Below are 21,047 nucleotides of genomic sequence, written 5' to 3' on the forward strand. Positions count from 1 at the left end.
TATGCTGGATCTATTTTTTCATGTCTCCCAATTTTATATTGCGAATTTCTTGACTCTGAAAATCATCTAGTCTAAATTTTGTAAACACCTAACATATTTGGTACTATGCCATACGTGTGGACACTGTAAATATTTGGTGATTGATTCAGCAATTTGCACTGGCTCTTAAAGCATGCGTATATATGTGCTGGGCTGCCAGGGGTATTATCCACATATCTGATTACACTACTTTTCTGGAAGACATAATCGAAATATTCTCATGTAAAGGCAGTTATTATCAACTTATTATCTTTTTGGCTTTATTGAATATAGCTTTTCCTTGAAACATGTAGTAGTACATCTAGATTAGTATTTTGTTTAGTTAGAAATTCAAAAATATTTTCCTGGTTCAATAGCATTTATATGAGGAGAAGAAAACCTTAGTATTAGTTAATGGGACATAATGAAAAAAATTCATTTGTCTTATGTACTGCATATCGTCAGGGACTTGTTTCATAAACTGAAAACTGTAAGTAACTTAAATTCACAAAGGGTAAAACTAAATAAGTTCTCTTCCTGATATAGTGCTTTATGATTTATCAAAGTACATTGTATACGTAAGTCACTTATTTGGTAAAGTTGAGTGTTTACCATGTACTAGGTGCTAGGAATAGAAAGGTAAGATTCTGTGCTAGTCCTCAAGGAACTTGATCTAATGGCAGAGACACACAGAGAAATGATCCATAATGCATGATTAAATGCCATGTTAGAATTGTCTACAAAGAGATTTGAGAGTATAGAGGAAAAATTGATTTAACTGCTTCAGGAAGTCAGGAAAGAAAGGACTCGCTGAAGATGAATCCTAATGGATGAAGAGTCGTTCACCAACCAAACTTAGAAAGCAGTGAGGACAGAGGGAACACACATGAAGCCAGGAAAGCTTGAAAATAAGTTGTCCCTCTAAGGTCAGGCAGTTCCATAGGAGAGTGGAATGCAGGGTACTGTGGGGAAGGAAGGGAATTTGTGCCTGCAGATAAAGCTATTTAGGACCAGACTCTTCATTATAAATTTTTTAAATTAAAAGTTATATAACATAAAATTTACTGTCTTAACCATGTTTAAGTTTACGATTTTTTGGCATTGAGTACATTCGCAGTGTTGCATGACCATCACCACTGTTTCCAGAACTTTTCCACCACCCTAAGGAAAAGCCTTGCTCATTGAGCAGTAACTGCCCACCTCTCCCAGACCCTGGTAGCCTGTATTCTCCTTTTCGTCTCTATGAGTTTGTCTGTTCTGGATTCTCCATATGAGTGGAGTCATACTGCATTTGTCCTCTGTGTATGGCTTATTTCACTTACATGTGCTGTCAGGGTTTGCCTGTGTTGTAGCGTGTATCTGAACTTCATTCCTCTTTAGGACTTAATAATATTCCATTGTATGTGTATACCACATTCTCTTTATCCATTCTTCTGGCTTGAGTTGTTTCCACTTTTTAACTATTGTGAATAATACCCCTTTGAATACTTGTATATAAGTCTATGTTTGAATCTCTATTTTCTGTTCTTTGGGGTATGTACCTAGAAGTGGAATTGCTGGCTCCATGGTAATTTTATGTTTTAATTTTTTGAGAAAGCACCAAACTGTGTTCCATAGTGACTGTGCCATTTTAGACTCCTACCAGCAATGTACAAGAGTTCAGTTTCTCCGTACCCTTGTCAACACATGTTGTTCATCGCCCTGTTTTTTGAAATGATAGCCCATCCTCATGGTGTCCCATTTGTGGTTTTGATTTGCTTTTCTCTAACAACTAATGATGTTTAATCTCTTTTCATGTGTTTCTTGACCGTTTTTACCTTCTGAGAAATCTCTAAGTCCTTTGCTCATTTTTGAAGCGTTTTCTGTTGAGTTGTAGGAGCTCTTTATGTAGTCTAGATAGTAAATCCTTGTCAGATATATGATTTGAAAATATTTCCTCCCTCTGTGGGCTGTTTCCTCACTCTGTTGATAGTGTCATTTGATGTACAAAAGTTTTAAACTTTAATAAAGTGTAATTTTATTTATTTTTTCTTTCGTTGCCTGTGCTTTTGTGTCATATTTAAAAAACTGTTACCAAATCAAAGGTCATAAAGATTTTCCCCTATGTTTTCTTCTAAGAGTTTTATAGTTTTAGCCCTTAAATTTAGGTTTTTGATCCATTTGAGTTAATCTTCTTGTATTGTGCAGGGTAAGGGTCCAACGTCATTCTTTGGCTCTGTGAATGTTTTCTAGATCATTCATTAAAAAGGTTAAATATGACCAGTTGCAAAACTAATCTCTTATTCCCTGCTGTTTATTATCCTCCACCTGAGAAAGTAACTATGGTATAGTGGGAGAATTACTGGATTAGAAATCAGAAGACCTAGGTTTTAGTTTTAACATTTGATATGAGATCAGAGGAAAATCACTTTTAAAATGTTTAGCTTTCTCTATAAAATGGGAAGTGCAAGCCCTATCTGCCTTACAGTTTCATGATAAATATCAAATTAATCAGTCTTTCAGATGTATTATTCTCTATTCTTGCTGCTATTTAAGTTTAAAATAGATCCAGAGAAGAGCAGCTAAAATCAAGGGATGAAAGAGAGTTACTAGAGAACCAGGTAAAAAACATGGGAAAAACCCTGAAAGACTATTATTGAAGAATATAAACATAGACTTTCACACCACGTTCTGCAAGGTAGTTTTGTGCTTGCACATATTCTGCTTATAAGTGACCCCTTCCTGTAGCTTGCGCTGCACTAATGCATTGCAGTGTCTCTTGCCTTAACTGGAGGGAAAATAGGAAACTATTTTACAGTTTAGTGAGAAAAGTTTCTCAACAGGCTTTACTTCCTTACATGGTGCCCCTCCCACAAACAAAACACATTTTACTCCTCAAATATTGTTATGGTATCTGCTGTGCCTCCAGTTACTTATTATTATAGATTTATTTGCCAGCAGAATGTATGTCTGTAAAAAAAATTTTTTTACTTGTGATTTAAAAACCCCACATAATGTAAAATTTACATCTAATTTTTTATCAAATTTAATCAAATTTACATCTTAATCATTTTAAACAGTAAAGTTAGCTGGTTGCTTAGATGGTAAAGAATCCCCCAGCAATGCAGGAGACCTGGGCTCAATCCCTGGGTTGGGAAGATCCCCTGGAGAATGGAATGGCTACCCAGTATTCTTGCCTGGGAAATCCTATGAACAAAGAAGCCTGGCAGGTTATAGTCCTTGGGGTTGCGAAGAGCTGGACACTGAGCGACTTTCACTTTCAGTGTTAGCTACATGTTGTGCAACAGATCCCTAGAGTTTTTCATCTCGTAGACCTGAAACGCTGTACCTACTGAACAGCATTCTCCATTTCCCTTCTTCCCAGCCCATGGCTGAAACTGAGGTTGGTTTTTTTTTTTTTAATTTGAGAAAAAAAATTAATATAAAAACTCTTGTAGTGGCATAAAATTAAATCACATTTAATTGCACATAGAAATAATTCCTTTCATCAACAGAACAAAATTCTATTAAATTGGAACCTTAGAAAATTGAGGATGTACTCACTCTAGGTGCTAAGAACTGAAGTGAGCTTTCCAATACAGTTATTTCTGGAAAAAATCCATGTCAGAGGACCAAGGACTAACTCTGTGATCAATTTTTTACTTGAAAATAATGAGTGTAACTGAGGTAACTTTCACAGAGTGAGCTGAAACCCTATTGGCCTCCTGCTAAGTAGAAGGATTACTGTTAAGAGTAAATTCCTCTGGTAGCCTATGCTGGAGACAGCTTAGATGTATTCCCCTTAAATCCTTTCTTATCAGGTTTTTGCCCCTGCCATAGCACCAGTGTCCTTTTCAAGGTACCAATGATTTCAGTGTTGTTAAATCCACTTGTTAATTCATAGTCATCACCTTACTTACCTATAAACAGCATTTGGTAAGTTGGTTATTCCCTCCTCTTCTTCCTTGAATTAGGCTTTCAGGAAATCAAGCTTTTCTTCTGCATTTTATCCATTCCTTCTCATTCTTTTTTTTTTTTTTTTTTCCTTTTTCTCCTCAAAGGAAATGCCCCAAGACAGTCCTGGGACGTCTTTCTTATCTATACTCAGTCTCTTGGAGAGCTCCTATTGACACTTACTTAAATACTATCTATATACTATCGATTTAAAAAAGGCTGAGCGCCGAAGAATTGATGCTTTTGAACTGTGGTGTTGGAGAAGACTCTTGAGAGTCCCTTGGACAGCAAGGAGATCAAATTAGTCACTCCTAAAGGAAATCAACCCTGAATATTCATTGGAAGGACAGATGCTGAAGCTCCAATAGTTTGGCCCCCTGATGGAATGAGCTGATTGACCCTGATGCTGGGAAAGATTGCAGGCAGGAAGAGACGGGGGGTGACAGAGAATGAGATGGTTGAATGACATCACCAAATGAGTCATGAATTTGAGCAAACTCATAGACATAAGTTGAGCAAACTCCAGGAGATGGTGAAGGACAAGGAAGCCTGGTATGCTGCAGTCCCTGGGGTTGCAAGGAGTTGAACACGACTTGGCAACTAAACAACAACAAACTGTTCCCTTGAATTCTAGGCTTGATCTCTCCAGATATCCCTTGATATCATCTTGAACTCTACTCATTTTCTCTTGAATGGCAACTGTGGTTTTGGACTTAACCTGTCCAAAGCCAACCCCCTGGTATTTCCCCAATCCTAGAATGCCTAGTCACAGCCATTCCCAAAAAAAGTTAATGGTGACTCCTTCATTTATCAGGCCAGAAACTTTGGAGTTGTTCTTGACTCCTCCTTTCTCACCCCTACTTCCAACTTATCAGCAAATTCTGTTGGCTTAGTTTCACAATCCATTTATCCAGAACCCAAACAGTTCTCCTGACCCCAATTACTACCATCTGCTGATATAAATGAACATAGGAAAGAGGAATCTAATCATTATAGATGGTTAAAACTAACTTGACTATGTCAAAGAGACCATTTCTGATAACCGGATAGAGAAAGTGATACCCACTTTGTGGAAGGCATTACATTTTCAGTAGCAGAATTTTATATTCTACACACTAGGAACAATAGTATTCTGTTGTTGGAACTTGACTAGTGGAAAGACTTGATGGAAAACAAAGTTTTTCCAAAGATGTTTCTCGCTACTGTTAGGAAATAAATAAAATTGGGAAGAGACAAATGCTAGATTAGATATCTTCATTTATTTATGTGGTAATAATGTTGAGCTTGTGTTCCAGTGCAGCTATATGAAAATGGTCCCTATAGGTGGTTGGAATAAACATAGAATAAGTTAAGGGTCAGATCTGAGAAATCGTGCAGAAGAACTGGCAGGACTTGGTGATAATTTTAATTTATTTAATTTATTATGTTTGGCCATGCCACACAGCTTATGGAATCTTAGTTCCCCAACCAGGGATCGAACATGGGCCCATGGCAGTGAAAGCACTGAATCTTAACCAGTGGACCACCAGGAAATTCCCCACACTTGGTGGTAGCTTGTATCATATAGTTACAGGCACTAATGGACTGGTGAACAGGATGAAAAGAGATAAGAGGCAGGAGAACCAAAGGATGAAGAAACCCCTGAAAGTAAAGGGAAAGTGGAGAAAGGGTGCTAACTTGTGGAGAAACTTCTGATTTTTTTTTTTTTTTTTTGACATTTCAAGTTTCAGGAATTAGTGAAATGTGCCAATGGAAGTGCCTTATGGGCTTGATGCAACAGTTAAGGAGGAGACTTTTGCTCTCATCCTTCCCAGTGTGGTCTGCCTTGCTTTCCCTTCCGAATCGGCCTTGCTTTCCTCACCCCCCCTCTCACTCTCTCCTTCCCTTTCTTGGTCCTTCATCTGCACCCTCTTGTGCCCAGTCGTGTCTGACTCTTTGCAATACTGTGAACTGCAGCCTGCCAGGCTCCTCTGTCCATGGGATTCTCCAGGCGAGAACACTGGAGTGGGTTCCCACGTCCTCCTCCAGGGGATCTTCCTGGCCCAGGGATCAAACTAGTGTCTCTTAGGTCTCCTGCTTTCACAGGCTGGTTCTTTACCACTGGCACTCCCTAGGAAGCCCTCAGCACCCTCTGATGTGGATTAAAACTGATACTCAACATGCCCTTTGTGGGTCGACTGGAGGCATTGCTCTGTGTCTCTGTCGTTTTAGGACCCTAGAGGATTGAGCAGCTACCATCTGAGACACTGGCGGCTTTGGTAAAACGAGAGGGTGGCAAATTGTGCTCCCTGTAATTAATTCTTGTGCCTGGGAGCGATTCCTGCCGTTTTACTCACATTTCATTATATGCTTGCAGGCTCAGTCATGTCCGACTCTTTGTGACCTCGTGGACTGTAGCCTGACAGGCTCCTCTGTCCGTGGAATTCTCTAGTCAAGAGTACTAGAGTGGGTTGACGTTCACTTCTTCAGGGGATCTTCCCGACCCAGGGATCAAACCCGGGTCTCTGCCCTGTGGAAGGTTCTTTACTGTCTGAGCCTCCAGGAAAGCCCTCCCTGTCCACGACCAGCTCCCCCCCACCCCGCTCCCAGCCAACCCAGTTTGGAAAGAATCGGGGAGGAGCAATCCTACAAAGTATCTGGGATGAGAGTTATAAATATTACCCTACATTAATGAGTACAAACAGCCCGGTTATTATTTCATTCTGACATGAACCTGACATTAAGATTTCAGATCCTTGAAAGTTTATAAGCTTCAAACATGTGTATTCTTGGGAGAATATATTTTTAAAAAAGATTAGAACTGCCAAAGAAACTCTACTTGTTTCTCAATTTCACCTAGAGTGCTGATCCTTTTTTCTTCCTTTCCAGGATCCTTGTTTATTCTTTCCTTTCCTTTCTATGCAGCTGGACTTCCCTGGTGGCTCAGACGGTAAAGCGTCTGCCTGCAATGCAGGAGACTTGGGTTCAGTCCCTGGGTTGGGAAGATCTCCTGGAGAAGGAAATGGCAACCCACTCCAGTATTCTTGCCTGGGAAGTATGGACGGAGGAGCCTATTAGGCTACAGTCTATGGGGTTGCAAAGAGTCGGACTCGACTGAGTGACTTCACTGTGCAGCTAAGATTCCATGGTCTGTTGTTTAGTTTCTTGCCATTTTTCTTTCACATGTCTATTTCAAGTGCAGCTGGAGAAATTCTTATAACCAGCCTGGTACTTATAGAAATTTATGATCAGCTACCTCAGGTGGGTTTTCAGTAGCACCTTACAAATTACGTATCTCTAGTCAACACATTCATTCCAACAACTTTCAAACTTCTGCCCTCCTCAGACCCTGAGTCCCTTTAAATTCCTCTTCTCCTTGACCTCAACAGATAATCTTGTTTCCTGCTTGACCAAGAATTGAACAGGAGCTACCATACTAACAAATCTGCAGGCATACCTACATCTCCACCCACATGTCTTTCCTCCTTGTTAGAATGAGAAAGGGTTCATTCTTTCTCTAGGACCAGCCTCTCCACCTGTTCTGTGGATCCAATCTCCTTTACATTTTCAAAGACCTTTTTCTATTACTAATCCAGTCTCCCTGTTACATTCAATCCCTTTTATCTACACTTGCTCCTCGGCACTTAAAATATACTTGAGCCTTTTTTCTGCTCCCCAGTCACATTTCTTTAACAGAAAATTGTCTCTGTTCACATCTGCGGTTTTCTCCTCCTGTCCCTAATACCTCAGTGTCTTTGCCCAGCGCTGAGCTCTTGTCCTGCATGGCGCAGATGCCCCCTCTTCTCGGCTCTTCGTCTCCTTTGCTGGCTTCTCTCCTATTAAGTATTAAAGTTTATAGTTTTCTATTTGAGATCCTCTTCTCTTATTCTCTTCTCTTCTGAAGTAATCATATCTATGTGGAAAACTTCAGTTATGCTGATGACTCCAAAATGTTTATCCTTTATCCAGACCCCTCTCCTGTTTCTTGTACATTGCTGTATTTCTAGGCCTTCTGTGGTGTCCTTCACTTGTTAGGTATTCAGTTAATGCTTTCCTTAAGACTGCCTGACAGAATGAATAAATAAACAAACTTTAATGATTCTTTGTGACCAAAACCAAATCCTTCATATCCTCAGGCCTAGCACATAGTGGATGCTCAGTAAATGCTTCATAAATGACTTATCAAAAAAAAAAAAAAGAATGAGTGAATAAAAACCTTTGTAATGATTCATTGTAGCCAACCAAGACCAGAGACCTTGATTATCTTATTCTCTTTAAAAATGTAACTGAGTATAGCTTAAACTAAAACTTGCTTCATGAGAGATTATTCTTTAACAGATCAAGTATCAATAAAAGTTGCAGGTGTGTTTGGAATGTTGACTGAATTATATGTGTGCGATGTATGAGAAATAAGAAATAAAAAGGTTATAGATACCTACTAACTATTGATCTAGTGTGTACATGGTGGTCACGAGCACAGACTTTGGTTTGGGACCAGTAGGAAGAATGCTCAGAACCTATCGTGGTCGTGTGATGCGTCTGTGAAACCAGGAACCCACCGCAGAGGGTGGTTGTGGGGCTAGCCGCAGTAATATTTGTATTACTGTGTTTAGCTTAGCACAAGGCCTGGCACAGAATAAGTATTTAGTGCTTCTTATTAATAATTTCCAATTTTGATCCAGTTCATATAGGTGCCAGTCAGAGACATACTGTAGATGAGCAATTGCTGAATATGGTTATTTATCAGATCACTTTAGCTTAAAAAAAAAAAAAAAAAGATTCTGGGGCCTATCCCCAGGCTGCTGAGTCAGACTGGAGTTGGGGAGGGGAAACTGGAGTAGGGGAGGGGAGGCAAGGTGTGTATTTCTTAAAGCTCCCCAGGTGATTGTGAGCATCAGTGAGGTTTGGCAGTTATAATACTGAACATAGAATTGTTTCTAGAAATTAGGAAAAATGTTTCCAGTGTGGAGGAAAAGGAGCCAGAAATGACATCTCTAAGAAGCCAGTTGTCTGTAGCCTTTGGGATCAGTGGTCATAGTTGTGCTGACTCGCCTGAGAACAGGTCATAATGAAAGTGAAGCAGGCACAGCTGAGCCGTTTTCAAGATCCCAGAATGAAAAGAAAAGCAGAGCAAGTGAGCTGTTAACAGCTGCCAGAATTAATTCAGAGTGGCCGTGGGGGATGGGGCGGCACTAGAGAGCTTCAGAAGGAGACGGTGGAAATGTAGATTGAGTTTTAGGTATCAGAGGAAGAAAGATTAGAGGGAAACAGATGAAGTAGCTGGGGGTGAGCAAGAAATGCTAAAAGAAAATATCAGGAGAAGATAATTCTTACTGAAAAAGATAAAGAGCACATGCCTCAGAAGAAGGACGGGGAAAAATGTCTCAGGAAGAATCGTAAACACATTTTGAGAGATTAACATGGAAAAGGCCAAAGGGAGCATGGATAAGCAACCTATTATAAATGCACTTCAAATGCCAGACACACCAGTACTATAGAAGGAGAGAGGCACTATGAAGCCTAACCAAGGCAGTGAAGTTGATAACAAAGGGAAATAAATGAGGGAGTTCAGAAGTATTGAATTCTACAAGTGGGGATAGAGTACAATTCAGGGTAGGAAAGCGTGTAGTACAAAGAATACGGAACTCTGAAGTCTAAGGCGGCATTCAGCAGACACTTACCATGTTTACCGGGGTCGGGCAGCGTGCCAGCCCTGGGCAAGGGATGAACCGAGCGTCTGTTCTCATGGAATTCTCATTTCTGGTAACCTTGAGGGTAGAGAAGAGACAAAGTGACACTCTGGTTAGAGATAGGACTGCCTGTGATGAGGGAATGCTTTGTTTTTTAAAGACTGAATGTGAGGCTTTCCCCAGGAGACCCTGAAGCCGGACAAGGCATTCTGAGCATTGTGGGAGTTTGGAGAGTGTGTTCAAATCTGGGTTGGGGTCTGACCATAGGTGTAAATTAGACAAAGAGATGGGGCTGTGTTTGTATATGTGCGTGTGTGTCTGTCTACACACATCTGTCTCTCATCCCGAAAGAAATTTGAAAAAAGAAAATGATTATTTGGTGTCTGTCTTTCACATTGTAAATAACGATGTTGTGGGAAAAGTCTCAAAGTAACCAGAAAGAACCTAAGAAGCCAGACAATGAGAATATATTTATAAATTAAATAATACTTCTTAAGGTTTATACACTGTTACTGGTCTGGAATATGTTTAGAAAGAAAAGTCATCCCCCAGTACCGAAGGGATTGGTTCCAGAAGCCCCTGTGCAGAGATGGATGCTCAAATTCTTTATATAAAATGGTGGGTGCAGAGGACCATCTGTATTTTATAGCATCGCCAGGTTAACAGAATATATGACAAAGTGAAATGCCTTTTTTCCAATCATGCAGTAGTGAGAACTCAAATTAATTTCCCAACAGCTGAGAGGTTTTGATAGAGTCATTTCAAAGGTAAGCAAATTCCAATTGGAACACAAGGAAATTAAAACTATGAGAAGAAATAATCAACTTCCTATTGAAGGTGAGTAGGTGGTGGAAGTATTAAAAGGGAAGGCTCCCAGAGGGTTAAAACCAAAGAAGAAAGAACTAAAGAGACCTATCTGTATGCAGAAATGACTAGCAAAAAGCATAGAAGTAAAGAAAAACAGAATGAAGACATTGAAGGAAACATTAAAAATCAGAAACCAAGTGCGATAAGTCTTTATGCAGACCCAGGATAGTAGAAAACATAAGATTAAAGCTAAAATTAAGTCATTGCTTTACATGCTCAGATTTTGCAAAAACACAAAGGAGTGCATAGTAGATAAAAAACACGTTCAGATTGCCTTAAAAGGATAAGATTGAAAGAAGAATTCTTTGTCTAACTGTTTTAGGAGCTACATAAGGATTTGGGGGATTGGGTTGTATATGTGGAGAGAAGAGGTATCAGATGCCAGTGATAGTGCAGTGTCAAAAAGATGAACAGATAATTTAGTAGCAGACATCTAGATTCTGAAACTAAACAACATAATAAAAATCCTGTAGAAGGAAGAGAACTTCTGGGTTTAATGATCTACCAGAGACCTTTTGAGTAGATCTTTGGCGGCTCTGTTCAAAGGAACATGGAAGGCGAGATAAGCAGCGCTATGGAACTCGTCTTAATAGGAAGTGAGATACATTGGGAACTGGTACCTGCTGCTAATACTACATACTGAATGTAAGATTTTTGTGAGAATCCTGCTGGAAAGACTGAGAGGAATAATAGAGAACTTGAGATGTGCCATAAAGTGGGTCTGAGAAGCCAACTGGAAAATCTTTACCTGGCAAAAAATGAGGTGGGAAATAAGTTCATTCTATTTGGATTAAGAAAGGCTTTTATTTGGACAAGCTGTGGTTTTCTCTTTAATTGTTCCAGAGCAGCTTTTGAAATATGAGGACTGTATATATGAGCTGTTGGGATCAGCATCTCCATCCTCAATTAAAAAGATTGAAGAGAAAATTAAACTGATAAGAATAAAGTAGTGCTGCTTATAATATCCTTTAGTACTTTTTGTAGTCTATAGATTCACTTTCCTCTTCTCTGTTAAAATTTTTTTAAGAGTTTAAGGATATAAGAGAGACAGGCCAGGAAGCTGAGGCCACTCATAGCCTAGTATTCAAAAATAGCATCTCTCTAGCTGTTTCAAGAGTAGAATTTAAAATAGAGTACAGAGGGAGGGGGGACCGGGATGGGGAATACATGTAAATCCATGGCTAATTCATTTCAATGTATGACAAAAACTACTGTAATGATGTAAAGTAATTAGCCTCCAACTAATAAAAATAAATGGAAAAAAATATATATAAAAACTCATACATCTTAAAAGCAATAAAAAAAATAAAATAGAGTACAGAGAAGCTGGAATAGCATCATAAAAATGAATAAAAAGACAAAGTAATGAAAACTTGTAAACAAAAATAAAGGATAGCTATGTTCTTTGGAGGGGTAAAGAATGCAAAAAGAAATTGCATCATAAAAATACAATAGTCCCCCCTTTTCCACAGGGGATGCATACCTAGAACCCCCAGTGTATACCAGAAACCACAGATAGCACTAAACCCTAGATTTACTTAGGTTTTTTACATACATGCATACCTATGATAAAGTTTAATTTCTAAATTAGGCACAGTAAGAAATTAGCAACAGTAATAATAAAATAGAACAATTATAACAATATCCTGTAATCAGAGCTATATGAATGTGTTCTCTCCCTCCCAGAATGTCTCATCCTTGACTCACCTTCTTGTGATGATGTAAGATGATGAAATCCCTGCCTGATCAGATGAGATGAGATGAATGATGTACCGTTAGGCTGCTCTTTACCTTCTGGTGATAGGTTAGGAGGAGAAGTACTTGCTTTGGGTGATCTTGGGTCATCAAGCCGTGGTGCTCTGAGTGGTTGGATCTTAGCAGCAGGTGATGATGATGATTAGGGATCCCAGGCAGAACAGAGTGAGTCAGCCCATATTCTCCCACGTTACTCATAACAGCACGCAATTGAAAACTTAAGAATTGTTTCTTTCCGGAATTTTCAGACCACAGTTGACTGCTGGTAACTGAAACCACAGAAAGCAAAATCACAGGTTGGAGGGGGGCTACTGTAAAAGAAGTGGGAAAGAAAATAGACAGAGGCTAATTAGAAGTTATTAGAGAGCAGTTCTTTGATCACAGACCACACAGCTGTTGGTGTCAAGTTTTCCTGCTGCCTCTTGCAGCTTTTCTTCAGCGATCTCATTCCTGTGGTTTTAATTGCCATTTGTATGCTAGTAACTCTAAGATCAGTTCAGTTACTCAGTCGTGTCCAACTCTTTGTGACCCTGTGGAGGGCAGCACGCCGGGCCTCCCTGTCCATCACCAACTCCCGGAGTTTACTCAGACTCATGTCCATCGAGTTGGTGATGCCATCCAACCACCTCATTCTCTGTCGTCCCCTTCTCCTCCTGCCCTCAATCTTTCCCAGCATCAGGGTCTTTTCAAATGAGTCAGCTCTTCACATCAGGTGGCCAAAGTATTGGAGTTTCAGCTTCAGCATCAGTCCTTCCAATGAATATTCAGGCTTGATCTCCTTTAGGATGGACTGGTTGGATCTCCTTGCAGTCCAAGAGACTCTCAAGAGTCTTCTCCAACACCACAGTTCAAAAGCATAAATTCTTCGGCGCTCAGCTTTCTTCATAGTCCAACTCTCACATCCATACATGACCACTGGAAAAACCATAGCCTTGACCAGATGGACCTTTGTTGGCAAAGTAATGTCTCTGCTTTTTAATATGCTGTCTAGGTTGGTCATAGCTCTCAGATCAACTCCAAACTCATATATCCAGCTTCCTATTAAAGATCTCTTCTTGGATGTGTCATAAGTGCCTCAAATTCAGTGGGTTCAAATCTGAAAAGAACGTCGTCTCCCCACTTCTCCCTCCCATCCCAAGTCTGTTTCTTGCGTGTTTTCCGGTTTCGGAGTACTGCAGTCTCGCTCACCTTAGTCCCCTCACTCTAGAAATCAAAACATCATCCTTAAGGTTTCTTCTTTTACTCCTCTGTCTAGTCAGTCAGTCAGACTATTCACTGTTCCCCTTTAATCTCTGTCACATATATTTATCTCTTGTTCTCATTCTGTTAGTCTGGCCCAGGAATTGGCAAACGTTTTCTCTGGAGGGCCAGCTGGTGGATACCTGGACCCCCCAGGTGACTCAGGAGTAAAGAACCCACTGCAGTGTAGGAGCCTCGGGAGACGCGGGTGTGATCCCTGGGTGGGGGAGATCCCCGGAGGAGGGCATGGCAGCCTGCTCCAGTATCCTTGCCTGGAGATCCTGTGGACAGGAGCCTGGCGGGCTACAGTCCACAGGGTTGCAAACAGTCGGACATACTGAAGTAGTTAACACAGCAAATGCTTGAGGGTTTCCAGTCCATATGATCTTTTTTTCACAATCACTGCACCTCCAAAGCAGCAATGGACAATATGGTAATGAATGGGTGTGGCTATTTCCCATAAAACTTTATTTATAGACACTGAAACTTGAATTGCATATAATTCATGAAGTATTCTTTTGACTTTTCTTTCCAACCATTTAAAAAAGTAAAAGCCGTCCTTGGTTTGCCGCCCACACAGAGTCTGGCGGCAGGCCAGATTTGGCTCATAGGCCCTGGTTTGTCCACCCCGGCTTTAAAGAACATTTTTACAATGTTGCAGTTATTTACTTGACCACCTCTTCTAAATAGTAAACTTGGGTGCCGAGTGTTTACCCATTGTTGTGTCCCTAGTTTCCTGTATGGTGCCCTCATAATAGTACCCTCTGCATTTTTAGTTTTTGCATTAAAATATTGATACAATTCAAGGACCATGAAATTTGCCTTAAGCGTGCAATTCATTGGTTTTTAGTATACTTACAATATTGAGAAACCATCTCCTATTTAATTCCAGAACATTCTTTATCACTCCAAAAAGAAACCGTATGCCTGTTAGCAAGTTCATCTTCATTCCCCCTCCATTCAGCCCCTGGCAACCACCAATTATTTTTTGTCTCTGTGGATTTGTCTAGTCTCGACATTTCATATCAGTGGAAGGGCCCGCCGTAGTCTTTTTTCCCCTGCCTTCTCTCTGATTATTGTTTCCCCTGTATCAGATGCTTTAGCCAAACAGTGCTTTGGTGGGGTCTTCATCTATGTCTCATGTTTTCTTGCCTCTCTGCTTTTTCTTATGCCACCTCTGATATCTGAAATACTCTTTTCTACTTATGTAGTGTTTTGCCTAGCCTTCAATGCCTAATTCAGGTAAGACCTGTTCCATGAAAGTTTCCTGATCATGCTAGGTAGGAGTCATTTCTGAAATCCTACAGTAATTATACTACTTTAGGTGCTACCTTGCTTACTGATTCTTTGAGACTGTTCTCATGTTTTCTGATTGTTTTATATTCTCCCATCTAGTAACTTGGCACAATAAGCTATTAAAATGTAATTGAAAATGTCATGGATACTCTGGAAAATAGTGTGGCAGTTTCTTAAAAAAAAAAAAAACAAAAAAATCACTAAACACAGACTTACCATAAAACCTAGCAATCTCATTCCTCGGCATTTATCCCAGAGAAGTAAAAACTAAACCTCTACATGGATTTGTGAGAGGCAAAAACTAGAAACCACCAGAATGGCGTGCAGCGGTGGGTGCTTAAGCGAGCTGCTGTGCGCTGGTACCGTGGAATGTTAGGGCTTGCCTGGGGGCTCAGCCGGTAAAAAATCCGCCTGCAATGCGGGAGCCCTGGGTTGGGAAGATGCCCTGGAGAAGGGAACGGCTACCCCCTCCAGTATTCTGGCCTGGAGGATTCCGTGGACGGTATAGTCTGTGGGGTTGCAGAGAGTGGGACTTGACTGAGCGACTAAGCATGGACCGTTACTTGGCAATAAAGAGGAGTGAACTAGTGATGTGTGCTAAGTTGCTCAGTTGTGTCCAGCTCTTTGCAACCGTATAGACTGTAGCCCACCAGGCTTCTCTGTCCATGGGATTCTCCAGGCAAGAATATTGGAGTGGGTTGCCATTTCCTCCTCCAGGAGATCTTCCCCACCCAGGGGTCAGCCCTGGTCTCTTATGTTTCCTGCATTGGCAAGTGGGTCCTTTACCACTAGTGACACCTGGGAAGCCCAGGTACATTATGCTGATTGAAAAGAATCTCAAAAGCTCACATACTATATGATTGTATTTATATAGCATTATTGAAATGATAAAATTACAGAGATGGAGAACAAGTTAGTGGTTACCTGGGATCAGGAATAGTAGGGAAGGAGGATAGGTTTGATTGTAAAGGATAGCATGAGGGAGATATTTGTGATGATAGCATAGTTCTGTATCTTGATTTTGATGGTGTTTACATGAATCTATACGTATTGGGGGTTCCCTGGTAGCTCAGACGGTAAAGCGTCTGCCTATAATGCGGGAGACCTGGGTTCGATCCCTGGGTCGGGAAGATCCCCTGGAGAAGGAAATGGCAGCCCACTCCAGTGTTCATGCCTGGAAAGTCCCATGGACCGAGGAGCCTGGGGGGCTACAGTCCATGGGGTCGCAAAGAGACGGACACGACTGAGCGACTTCACTTTCACTTTCACTTGCATATGTCTGATAAAACAGCATGGAACTGTACATGTTGCATCAGTGTCAGTTTCCTGGTTTTGAAGTCGCATGGTTACACAAGATGCACGCGCTGGGAGAAACTGTGTGAAGGGCGTATGGGGCTTCTCTGTGCTCTCTTTGCAATTTCCTGTGAACCTAAACTTATTTCAAGATGAAAAATTAAAAATTTGTTTCTTTAGAGATTTAAGTGGTATTTACATAATCATTTGCCACTCATGGTACTGCATTTTATCAACATAAATCAATCTATGCCTTTCAAAATAATATTACTGTTGAGATTGACAAGAGAACTGTAGTGATACTTTAGTTGGATTTACAATTAGCTGAAACCTATTTAAACAAGAACTGAGACACTGTAGTTGTTTGCTTGATATCCTGACTATCTAAGACATTCCTTGTCTTAATTTTTAAACTAAGTGGTAAGGCTTAATTTGCGTCCTGTTCGGGCTCGCTCTCCGTTCCCGGTGCTCCTGTGTACTGGCTCCTAGAGGACGGGGCCACAGCAGTGAGTCCTGTGCGACATCCGTCCTCCCGGGGGAGCTTGATGAACAATAAGTACTTCCGACTTGGCATTAATGTTTTTCTTAATATAGAGTTGAAAATCTTCTGGTAAGATTTTGGAAAAAAATCTGATTTTTTTTTTTTTTTTTTTCAGAAAAGCAATATTCACCTCAAACTTTCAAACTTTTGAACAATGTTGTACTATATATTAAGTAAAATGAATATTCTTATGCAAATTTAAAATGAATATTACAAAATCAGAACTTATAGTTCTCTTTGGAAAATGTGGCGCATGTAACTTAAATATTTTTCTTTTGTACTTATTATCAAGCTCAAAGTGAATATGAAGGGGAAAAGGTAAATATGAGCAAAACTACATCTTCTTTAGTAAAATTAAAACAATTTTTTTTCAGGTTAAACTGCAGAACAACATATCATATCAGATGGCAGACATACATCATTTAAAGGGTAAGAGACTTACTTACAAATTAAGGTCACTAAATGTCTAAAATCCTGAAGAATTCAGAAATCCTCAAGTCTGGCAGCTAAATGAAATAGAGTTTTTGAACAAAACTCCTCTGATGGCAAAACATGTTATGTTTCCTTTTGTCTTAAGAGATAATAAAAAATTTTTAATATTGTTTTATATATAATAAGTACAAGTTAAAATTTGAGACCTGCATTTTATTCTTGTGCTGTGGACAGATTTCATGCAATGAAATGTTAAAAGACTCTTTAAAGAAAATTGAGGTGTAGCTTCGGAGACCGTCAGATTACTAGGGAAAGGGTTAGGAATGATCCTTCTTTACTGTGTCCAGCCTGCTGAAATAATCCATTCGGTCTGGGAATGCTTTGGGCAGGTCCCCCAAGCTCAATATTTTAGATACCCTACCCTGGGTACAAAGAAGCCTGGACCAGAAACCAGGGAGCCTGGAGGTAGATTAGATAGATGAATAGTTTTTTTTGTTTCGTTTTGATGAAGTGATTGTGGTTGTTCAGTTGCCAAGTCATGTGTGACTCCTTACGACCCCATGGACTATGGCACACCAGGTTCCTCTGTCCTCCACTGTCTCCCAGAGTTTGCTCAAATTCATGTCCGTTGAGTTGGTGATGCTGTCTAACCTCTGCCACCCTCTTCTCCTTTTGCCTTCAGTATTTCCCAGCATCAGGGTCTCTTCCCACTGAGTCAGCTTTTCGCATCAGGTAGCCAAAGTATTGGAGCTTCAGCTTCAGCATCAGTCCTTCCAGTGAATATTTGGGGTTGATGAAGTGATAGGAGATGTCTAAAGCTTTTATGAAAAAATAGTTAAAGAGAACAAGCTCTATACTCTGCTTGAATTACTTCACGCTATCCCTGGCCTTTGGAATTTGGGGTGTAAGGACTACCCCTCTTTTCCCTCACACCCTTTGATTACAACAATATATATTTTAAAACTTTGTATGCAGTTTCTCTAAATTTATCTATGTGGGTAGTACTTGCTCTCTAATTTCATATATTTTTCTTTATAACCATTTTGAACCTCTTTATAATTAGGTAATATATTTTTAACATCCTCTTGAAGAAGCCAACCTAAGTTGACTAATTTATGCAAGCTTTGTTCCTCCCCAAGCAAAACCATTAGGAAGTAGCATTGGTAAATTATAACCCAAACACAGGGATTATTCACTTTTTGCTATCTACGATTTTGAACAGCTTTGGTTTTCCGTTAGAAATTCACTTTCTGGGTGGCCGAATTTGTTTCTGTTGCATTTGTGTCCATGTTCTGTTCTCCTGACGCACAGAAGTGCACAGGATGACACCGAAGCTGGCGCACTGTCAGTGCTGCTTACAGCTTGTAGTTTACAGATGGTTCTGCTTGTCATCAAAGTGTATTTCTTAGTAAATAGTAAGACTGTGGCTTTTCCTTGTTTATGTCGGAGGAAATGACAGCCCATGTTACTGAGTAAAAATCTTTATTGTACTGTGTGTATCCACAGTTGAAGTAGATCTTGAGATGTTTTGAAATTTAGGTGATAGACTTTGGCAAAGAAAAAAATTTGATTTGAGCTTATAACTGTGCAACTTTTGACTTTAGTGCAGTTACTGAAGCTTGGACTCGTGAGATTGAGTTTCATTAATGTGACTTTTGCATCTTAGGAACTATTTCTACTGAAACTAACCCTTGACAAGTTGACAGTACAATCCACATTTGCCTGTTTTCATTGAGATTAATGTCAGATTCATTGAAGTTAATACACATCAGATTCTTAAAAAAAAAAACCAACCCTTATGGTAATTAATATTTTCTTGGAAATAAAAAGGTTGGAGTTGTTCTTAGTGCCTGAGAAAGCAAATTAACATTCTAGTATACATTGATTTATTTAGAATAACTTACCTTTTTTTATGCCTATTACTGAAAGAAAATCTGAAATAAAAATGTTTGAAAAGTAAGGGTTTTTTTTTTTTTTTTTTTTTTGGCTTTAAAAGCTTATCCTAGGCAACCCCTTTCTTAACCATATTCCTAACCTTTTGAAGTTAAATTGAGGGGTTATGGCCATACCCTTCTGCGGCGTACCCTGCTGTTACTGTCATTGCTCGACTGGGCCGTCGGCCTTGGGTCTGACATCCTGCTAAGTTAGGCGGCGCACTGTGCTGTGGTGACCTGGAGCAGCCACACTAGACAGAGTGTCTTTGGGTTCAAAATAAAACACATGGCAATCAGTTGAAAGGAAAACTGTGATATAGAAAACTTTCATCTTTAGTTTTGCTTTCTGATCTGTTTGTACCCCACCCCACCCCCGCTTTTCTTGGCCTCGCCATGTGGCTTGTGGGGTGTCAGTTTCCTGACCGGGGCCTGAACCCGGGCCATGGCAGTGAGACTGTGGAATCCTGACCACGAGACCCCCAGGCAGCTCTGCTTTTACCCCTTTCAAGTCTTTATTTTAAACTACTCAAAGCACCTGTCAGCTCCATGCTTTATATTCCTTTCCCTGTATTCAAATAGGTTAGAACCTGATATTTTACATGCACTGAAATTCATATTGTTTTATTTTTTTGTCAATTGAATTTTAAGCCTTTTATTTCCATTTACAAATGAAAGACTTTATTTCCTGATAAAGATATTTCAAATACTGTTAGCAGTATTTTGGGGAAGCAGAGAAGCAATTTCAAATCTTGAAATCATACATGCCTCGCGTTCATTCTGAAGGTAAACTTAGGTTTGCTATGTAGGAAAAAGAAGCCTGAAGGAGCCCTATAGATCACCAGTTGAGACCCATTACCCTGGTAACTGCGAGGTTATGCTGGTTTGATTTTTTTTTGATTATAGTAACTTTTCATTTCTGGAATCACTGCTGGCTAACTGTCTACAAGCTACGAGACTTTTTGTCACTGCCTTCTGCCAGGATCTCATTGTTCTTTAGAATCAACATCCATAGCTGAGGCCGGAGTTCTGCTGCCTCTTGCCTTCTGCTGCTTAGTAGGTGGGACCAGGGATCGGGTAACAAGCCGAATGTGTGATTCATGGATACCTGGGCTCAGATTTGTTACTTTTGTCTGAGGTAGGGGAAATGACTGAAAAACTACAGAAATCAACCATGTTTGCATATTGTAGAGTTAATCGAGCAAGTAGAGAAATTTAAAATGTGACTTGATTAAACTCATAAGAACAGGGAGTAGAATGGTGGTCACCAGGGTTTGGGAGGTATGTGGGGAAAATGAGATGTTGGCCAAAGGGTACAAACTGTTAGTGACAAGATGAGCAAGGTTTGGTGATCTATGTATGCTGCTGCTGCTGCTAGTCGCTTCAGTCGTGTCCGACTCTGTGCGACCCCATAGACGGCAGCCCACCAGGCTCCCCCGTCCCTGGGATTCTCCAGGCAAGAACACTGGAGTGGGTTGCCATTTCCTTCTCCAGTGCATGAAAGTGGAAAGTGAAAGTGAAGCCGCTCAGTCGTGTCTGACTCTTAGCGACCCCATGGACTGCACCCCACCAGGCTCCTCCGTCCATGGGATTTTCCAGGCAAGAGTGCTGGAGTGGGTGCCATTGCCTTCTCCGGATCTATGTATAGCATGATGATTATAGTTAACAATATTGTGTTATAACAATACTGTATTATATACTTGGAAGTTGCTGAAAGAGTAGATCTCACCACACACAAAAAAGTGGTAATTATGTGAGATAGTGGAGGTGTTGGCTAATGTGATGGTAATCATTTTACAACATGTTAGTGAATCAAATCAACATGTATGCCTTGAACTCACATAGTGTTATATTTCAATTAAAGTTTTAAAAATAATAAAAAATGTGGCTTGAATAGGCAAGCATAATTATTAACTACAAGCATTTTATGTAAATCATTTACATTTAATATCTGATTATTAATCCTACACAATAGCTACTGCAGGCATATTGTTAAACTTTATACACCTCAGCAAGCGTCCGTGTGACTCGAACATGTTTATTTGTTGTTGTTACTGTGGTTATGATTCCACA

The 21,047-nt window shown here is 40.1% G+C and overlaps 1 protein-coding gene across 2 annotated transcripts in view; it reads left to right on the forward strand.

Moving 5' to 3' along the window:
* Window positions 1-21,047, forward strand: part of GOLM2 (golgi membrane protein 2) — an 88,275-nt gene that overhangs the window by 16,108 nt on the left and 51,120 nt on the right. For both annotated transcript variants that reach the window (XM_020900769.2, XM_020900770.2), the window contains exon 2: window positions 16,986-17,040. In XM_020900769.2, coding sequence (XP_020756428.1) covers window positions 16,986-17,040 — 55 coding nt within the window. The remainder of the gene's footprint in view (window positions 1-16,985; window positions 17,041-21,047) is intronic.

This window comes from Odocoileus virginianus, chromosome 6 (genome assembly GCF_023699985.2).
Source record: "Odocoileus virginianus isolate 20LAN1187 ecotype Illinois chromosome 6, Ovbor_1.2, whole genome shotgun sequence".
NCBI classification, from domain to species: Eukaryota; Metazoa; Chordata; class Mammalia; order Artiodactyla; family Cervidae; genus Odocoileus; species Odocoileus virginianus.